Source organism: Alexandromys fortis, unplaced genomic scaffold, assembly GCF_014885135.2.
Source record: "Alexandromys fortis isolate MF-2015 unplaced genomic scaffold, M_Fortis_MF-2015_v1.1 scaffold_335, whole genome shotgun sequence".
Lineage (NCBI taxonomy): Eukaryota > Metazoa > Chordata > Mammalia > Rodentia > Cricetidae > Alexandromys > Alexandromys fortis.
In genome coordinates, this window is record NW_026068218.1 from 161,237 (window position 1) to 169,526 (window position 8,290).

The 8,290-nt window shown below is 33.1% G+C and overlaps 1 protein-coding gene across 1 annotated transcript; it reads right to left on the reverse strand.

Moving 5' to 3' along the window:
• Window positions 1-6,776: 6,776 nt before the first annotated feature.
• Window positions 6,777-7,709, reverse strand: LOC126493484 (olfactory receptor 8B3-like). Its single transcript, XM_050130500.1, has one exon. It carries the CDS (start codon window positions 7,707-7,709, stop codon window positions 6,777-6,779), a length of 933 nt encoding a protein of 310 aa, XP_049986457.1.
• Between the last annotated feature and the right edge of the window lie 581 nt (window positions 7,710-8,290).

Consider the following 8,290-nt stretch of genomic DNA (forward strand, 5'->3'; position numbering starts at 1 on the left):
CTCTCTCTCTCTCTCTCTCTCTCTCTCTCTCTGTGTGTGTGTCTCTCTCTTTCTCTCTCTCTCTCTCTTCTGTCTATCTATCTATCTATCTATCTATCTATCTATCTATCTATCTATCTATCTATCTATCTTTTGATTAAAGCTTGTTCCCTGGCTATTGGCTTGACTTTGTGCTGCAGTTCATCCAACTAACACTGAATTTAAATTAAGAGAGAGGATGCAACACACATAGGTTTTCATTTAATCTAAAGAGTATCTAAATGTGCTTCTATTGGTCTTCACATAATCATTTATCTTTTTTGAGATTTTTAAGATAGTATTAGAAAACTGGATTACTACTTAAAGAGTACTATTTTCAAAAGGTGTTCCTTTTTATCCAACTGTAACTGTACCCTAATAAATGCTGCTGTTTTTAAATGGTGCACCACTAACACCAAATATATGTCCTCTTGCACTTACTTGAAAATCTGCATGAGACTCTTCTAGGGTTGCAAACTTTGTATCAGTTCCATGCAGAAAAAGTAATAATTTCAACTTAAATTATTCCATTCCATTTGAAATGAATGAAGTCCTCTTTTAAATTTAAGTATCTTAGTAGTTATTGAAGGTCCCCTACTAGTTTTAATGTGTTAAAAATAATTAAGTTGAACAAATGAAGATAGCACCACTTTAAACTTGAAATCAGAAGCTTATGAATTATTTGGGTTATCCCTAGACATTTCATTCAATATAAATAAGCAGAAAGATAGATTGGTAGACCCATACAGACACAGATAGACCAATAAAGAGTTATATCAATTTATTAACATCTGGGAACTATCAAAGTCAACACTGACTTTCTGTACGACATCATGTGCATATCCTTTTTAGTATAGCTAAACCAGTCTCAGCACCTTTTGTGTCCTGCCAACATTGGTGCATTTCCTACACCATATAAGAAAGGTCAGGATTGGTGGATTTCAGAATCCTCACTCAACACATCTCACCAAACTCAGTGAGGACGTGTCTGCTATTGAAAAAAACCTATAAGAATTTCCCTGGTTTAATGTCTTCAATAGTAACTTGAGAAAGAATATGTTTTGGGTTATTGTTATCTTTATTTGCTTTTAATAATTATGCTTAGGTATTTTCTGGATAAATTACAAAGGCCCATTCACTCTAAGAGTTTCAAAAGAATCATCTTTCATTAACACTTCATTCACATAGACTAACCTGTACATGTTGATGGTAGCCTCCCATTATTGTTTTCCTCCTAGTCAGAATAGTATTAATCTGGAATACAAATGACAACAGATGCTTTTGTGGATGTGGGAAGAGAAAATCCTTATAAACTGTTGATGGGAGTATGCATTAGCTTAGCCAATATTGAAAGCAGTCTACAGATATCTTAGCAAATCAGAAACAAATCTACAATATGAATGCTCATACTCTACCTTGAAGAACGTCCCCAAAGGAGTTTAAAGCTACCTATTGTGATATTTGCACATTCAAATTTATTGCTCTTCTAGTCACAGATGCCAGGAAAAGGAATCAATCTAGATTTCCGTCATCTGATTAAAGGATACTGAAACTGTTTTATATACACACAATGGAATATTATTCAGGCATGAAGAAAATTAAAATTTAATTTAAATTTAAGGAGAGAAAGTAATCCAATTTTGTCATATTTTGCTTATCTGTTAATGAAAGGACATTCAGTTTCCTGCCCTGATTTTTTATTGTAAATAATGTGCTACAAAATGTATTCATATTAATTCATATGAGAATTATATTTTAATTTTTGTAGTGCTGAGGCTCAAGCTTAAATTCTCACACACATGTTCTAACTTCAAGTTACATCTTCATATCTGGTATGACCATACAGGATTCATATTCTTGTATATTGAGATGAGGTTCTAAATTATTGAATTCCCATTGACATTTGATTAATCTGTTTTTTAACTAGTAAAAAGAAAGATCTGCAGAATTAGCATTTGATGGTAACTTTGGTTTAAATGTTTTTAATGATTAATAATGGTGAGCATTGTTATTGAACTCATAGACAATTTTCATGTTTCTTTATAGATATACATATGTAATCCATGACTTTTGTAATTAGCAGGTTGTCATTGTGAGGCTATAAGATTTATCTTTATAGTTCATGTAAAATATTTTCTTTTGCTCAGTCCAATGCAGTTACTTTAATCATTGCTCTGACAAAATACATGACAATAACAACTGAAATAAAAGGAAAGCATTGTATGGCTCACAGACAAAGGTAAAGAGCATCATGATGGGAAATTGAAGTGACATGATTGATGAGCAGCTGATCCTAGTGTGTCCAGAGTCAGGTATGAGAGTTGTTGGCCTCATACGTCCTCACATGTCCTTCTCATTCTGTCTAAATGCCAGCCCATGGAAAAGTGCAACCTTCAGCCCGTGTGTATCTTTCCACTTGTATTAACTCAGTCTAAAAATTCATGAACAACATGACCAGGAGGTTGTCTCCCATGTGATTTGTAATTAAAGACATGCTCAAGTTCTGGTATAAACACTCAGACATGGACAGTTTTACTCACATGAGAGAACTCTCCCCTTGGTGAGACTACTCTAGTTTTCTATGACTGACTTTTGCACAGAAAAACAGAAGTCATTGTGCAGAAGTCATCACCACATGTGGGGCTGTGAATTTTTGTTCCTGTGTTTTCTTGCAAACAATTTTATTTGTAAATCTTGTAATTGTGTATATGACATACTTGGAGTAACTAACACACTCTGTTTTTAGGATCCAATATAATATTTAATGTCTACATTTAGTTATCCTAACTAAAAGAACTCTCTTTTCCCCTACCCCAAGAGATGGTTTTAGAAACTTCTTCAAACCCTTTATTTTTAAACATTTATCTAAGATCTTCTTTCTGGGCTTTCGGTGTTATATCATTTCTCTGATTACCTCTTCTTATTTTCATAACACACGCCTTTGTTTATCAAGTTTCTGGCTAATTTTAAAATTTGGAAATGGGAGTAATTGAGATTTTTATTGCATATTTAAAACCTGTTGAGATTCTTTATGAATACTGAGCTTAAAATATCACTGGGATATGATAGAGAAAGCACTGATTCTATAGATGTTTTTGGAAAATATTCATAGCATAACACTAGTAAGTTTTTTGGCCAGTTAACAAAGGCTATGCTTCTAGGTGCTTATACCACTGTCTTTTTTAGCAGAATTTTGTGTTTTTTTTCTACAAATACTTCAGTAATTTTTAACCTTCATTATTTACTTTACATATATGTGTGGTACATACATGTTCCTGTGGATGCAAAAGTACATGCAGGCACACAAGAGTTCAAGGGCATGTGGATCTGTGCTTGTATGAATGTGAAAGCAAGATATTTATCATGAAAAGTCGCAGCTACGAGAGAAGCATATTTTGTGTATTTATGCATCATCTTCCTTCAGCAATATTATGTAATTTTCATTGTAGAAATCTTTCACATCTTTGATTATGACTAGTGTAAATGAAGGCTATGATTTCATTTCCTGACTGCCCAGACCTTAATAATCACCCAGAAATTATGTTGATTACAATACTGTTTGACCAATGCCATAAGTATATTCCCAGTTATCTCTTACTTCCTAAATTAACCCATTTCTATTAATCTATGTATCACCATGAGGTTATGGCCTACTGCTAAGGATCCTGCATCTGTCTTCTTTGAAAGCTACATGCTGTCTATTTAATTCTGCCTACTCTCTCTATATATATATCTTGATTTCCTGACTGGCTCTATTTGGCTATGTCATAGGCCAATGGCTAAGATCATAAAGTGGAAAATCCAACATTCAGAATAGTACAGTAATTCCTTAATATTTTATTCTTTGAGTTTCTTTTGTATACAAAATCATTAAGATGCTTAATAAATTTTCACTGTTAGTTACTGGTAAAAGAAATTAATATGCCACTTATGTAGCTCAGTGGAAAAGAACTCAAAGGTACAAGTGAAACCATGGGTTTGACCCCAGCCTGGAATCATAATAATCGATCCAGGAAGCATTTGAAAAGTTTAATTGTGGGAAGACTTCACTAAAGTTAAAAAATAAACACTATAAAAGGAATGAAAATAAAATCTCCTTATACATTATTAACATAAAATAAATATTATACTTTGCAAATCTATTCAAATGGACTGAACATGGCCTTTCTTCCTCTAATAGGTGAAAATTATCCCTTAAGTGTGGTAAATAGGGTTTCTCTGCTCTGGACGAATGTATATTGCTGTACAGTTTTATATTGCATCTGTAAGTTTGCTTCCATGAGATCCATTTCTTACTATAAAGGATGATTGCATACACATTAGTGTTTATTCTTCATGTTTGCTTAAATTTGTTCACTATTTATATAAATAAGTTTTGTAACAACATTTTGTTAGGAAAATCAGGAAATATACAAGAGTATATAAATATTTTATATACTTATATTAAGCATACAATATGAAATTTTGATGAAATGGGAAGTCTATAATGGTTATGCACATATTTAAATAAAATAAAGTTCATAACCCTGAGCCCATATTCCTCCTTAGTGTTTTTCCTCAGTAATCAGGTTTAATTACAAGGTTTAAAACATTAAGCAAGCACTGAGCACTGATATATTTTCTCAGCTTTTGTGTTATGTAAGGGTTTGCTAAATTATACATGTTAGCGTTGACCTCCTAAGTGTTTACTCCATTAAACATGGATACACATACCCTTTGAGCATTATTCTCTCAATCAATCTCTTATCCTATCTATGTTGAAATAACTTTCTGGCTACCATTACAGTTGCAGAGTTAAATGATGCCTTAATTTTTCTGCATTATCCAAAGTGAGTACAAAAAGCAGTGTAACGTACACAATCCTGCATTAGAAGGACATTTGCTTTGTTTTGAACTATCTTGGATCACCTCACTGCAACAAACAGTGGCAGAAATATACAGTCATCCCTGCCTGTTGTCTTAGGCATCTGGACCATGGATTTTGTTTTGTTTTGTTTTACTACTGTTCATGATCCTACATTGATATGTAAAATGTCATCACTCCCATTATACAGTAAGATTTGTTTTTTGAAATGCACAGGATTTCACTGTACTCCCACACAATGTGGAGAGCAGCCTCTATCTAAAATCAAAAATCTTTTCACATTTATTGCAATTTTTATAATGAAAGTGAATAATTAAAAAAATCCTTACTATAAACATTTCATCTACTCACATTTATTTGCAGAAGAGGAAGATTTTTACTAAAACCTGTTCATCAAGAGTTATGTGGAAATGATGTCTGTCCTTGATATTTCGTTGTGCCAACACAGTCCATTTTGGTGATATTTAGTTGATTTTGAGGAGAAATTCCAGATGGGAATTACATATTTAAGTCAACTTTTATGTAGTTATTCACTTGTCCCTTCTTGTTTGGGGTTAAAATTTTCTTTATTGTCAATTAACTTGAACATTTAAAACTATCCAGAGGAGAGATGTTTCAGTGCTCCCAATATTTCCATGAAGTTTCAAAAAAGATAAAAGAAGTCATAAGGAGAGAATTCCATTGTCTGCCCTTTGCTGTCTGAAGCCTTCTTCCTAAATTGTGTCTCTGTAATCACTTGCAGTTTATTCCCTGACATAACTATACTCACTCTACTTGGATTTAATAAATGGAGTCTGTCTTCCTTTCCCAAATAAAGTAATCTTTATTCCTGAAAACACTATTAATGCACAGTCATTGTGGACATTAAGGGTAATATGAGATTAATAAAGCTAGGAAAATTGTTTCATAGCTATACAGAAGGATGTTAAGATTCAGATAGCAATATTATTTTCAGAACCTTATAAGTGAATATATGCAGAGAAAGCTTCTCATTTATTCACTGCCTACTTTGTTCCCCAATTAATAACATTTGTTGGCATTGATTCTGTCCATATCTGCTTTTCTTTAATTACACCTATAAACCATTCTAATTATGCTATTTTTAAATTTTATAGGTGAATCCTTACTGTAATAAAAAACAATAGTAAAAAGAATAATCCAAAATATAGTAACCACTGCAACAATACTAGACACATGTACAATTAATACAGACAAATAATAATAAAGTTTCAAAGCTGAAATATTATTTTATGTTCATATTGCCTAAAAATAATAATACAAATATGCAAAAAAGTATTTGAATTGATAGCATGTTTGAAACCTGGAACCATTAGGTAATTCTACACTTTTCATTCGGCAATTGATTTCCAATAAATCAAATCTGTCACATTAGCAATTCACAGGGATATGTTACTTTTAAATGGGAGATACAAAGAAAATAACAGAAGCAGAAGATTAATTTACACATTCAAAGACATAGGTTCAAAATGAGAAACCCACACACAGTCGATAATGACATCTCAATATTACTTCATTTGATAATTTAAAGATATCTTTTAATATATAAGAGGAAAAAGAATGCCCATTTCGTGATGAATGGGCATAACAGATAAGTCTTTTTATTGCCTTTATATTTAAATAAGAAATAGAATAGAAAGGGTGAAGGTGAATAATTGAAGACATCAAATATGGAAGTATTTACTCCAGAAGAATCACATTTCTTTTTATGATACAAAAAAATCTAGATTTCACAAATATTCCAAGAATTTGTGCTTTCTCAAAAACTGAAAAAATGAATATGCAAAAAGCAGTTAAAGTATACAGTTGAAACATTGTGCATGAAAGGGAATGATCTTTGTGCTCAAATTAAGTGGCATAAAGACAAGCTGTACAATCAAAATTTACTGAGGCTCAGGCTTTTCATCAGGGCAACTTTAATATCTTTGTTCCTCAAGCTGTAGATTAATGGGTTCATCATGGGAACTACATTGGTGTAAAAGACAGAAGAGATTTTTCCTTCATTCATAGACCCAGCTGAGGAGGGTTTGAAATACTCAAGTGCACCTGAAACATAGAACAGAGAAACAGCAAGGATGTGGGAGGTGCAGGTGCTGAAGGCTTTGGACCTGCCCTCAGAGGAACTGATGTGGATAATGCTGGAAAGAATGAAACCATAGGAGATAAAGAGAGTGGAAGTAGAAACAATGATGTTGATGCTCCCAGCAACAAGAATTACAAGCTCGTTTGCATATGTGCTTGAGCAAGAGAGTTGAAGCAAAGGAGGAATATTACAGAAGTAATGGTTGATGGTGTTGGCATCACAGAATCTTAGTCTCAGCATGCACACAGTGTGAGCAACAGCATTAGAAAATGCAATAAAATAGGAACCAAACATAAAGTTCAAACATAATTTAGGAGACATGACAACATTATATAACAGTGGATTGCAGATGGCCGTGTAGCGATCATAGGCCATAGATGTCAACACATAGCATTCAGATACAGCAAAGAATATAAAAAAATAAACTTGAGTCATACATTCCACATAAGAAATGACATTCTCCCTTAACACAAAATTCATCAGCATTTGGGGAGTGAACACAGAACAATAGCAGAGGTCTATGAAAGACAAGTTAAAGAGAAAAAAGTACATAGGGGTGTGGAGGTGAGAATTAAATACAGTCAGAATTATCAAACACAAATTTCCCAACACAGTGACCATATACATTGCTAGAAATAGAAAGAATAAGGGCATTTGGAGAATAGGCTGGTCTGTTAATCCTAACAGAATGAATTTAGTCATAAAGGAGACATTTATTGAATCCATTCTTCTCCAAGGTAATCTGTGTTTGCAGAAAGTAGTGCTGTGTTGGTAGATTATCCACACTCTTCAAGGGTCCTTTGCACATGTGACGTGTTTGTTAAGAATGTTTCTTCTGTTATGGATTAATCACATGGAATTAACTGGTGCAGCCATAAACAAACTATATTAAGTCAGAAAGCAATTGATAATGATTTTTCTTATGATTTCTGAAAAATATCACAAGATAAAGAACACAAGATGAAAGATTCAGCCTTTTCCCATCTCTAGTCTTCCCTCACTAGAGCTTCCTACAACAATAAAAATATACTGAGATGTCTAGACAGTACATTTTTGGTTGCTGTTGTAGATTTTCTTTGTTTTAGTACAAATAAAAAAAAAAGGCTTCTTGCTCAAACTAAAACTAAAAGAAAAAGAGAGAAACTGGGCAAGAATGTTTTCTGTTCCCTTGTCACAGAGTCAGGTATCTGGAAGACCTGAATTCTGACCATGCAAGAGAACTCCAGTGAAGATGTTGCAAATCCATGGACAATGTTTCTTAACACTCTCAGATCACCCTGAATGCTTTTGTCAGCCAGGTTCACTTG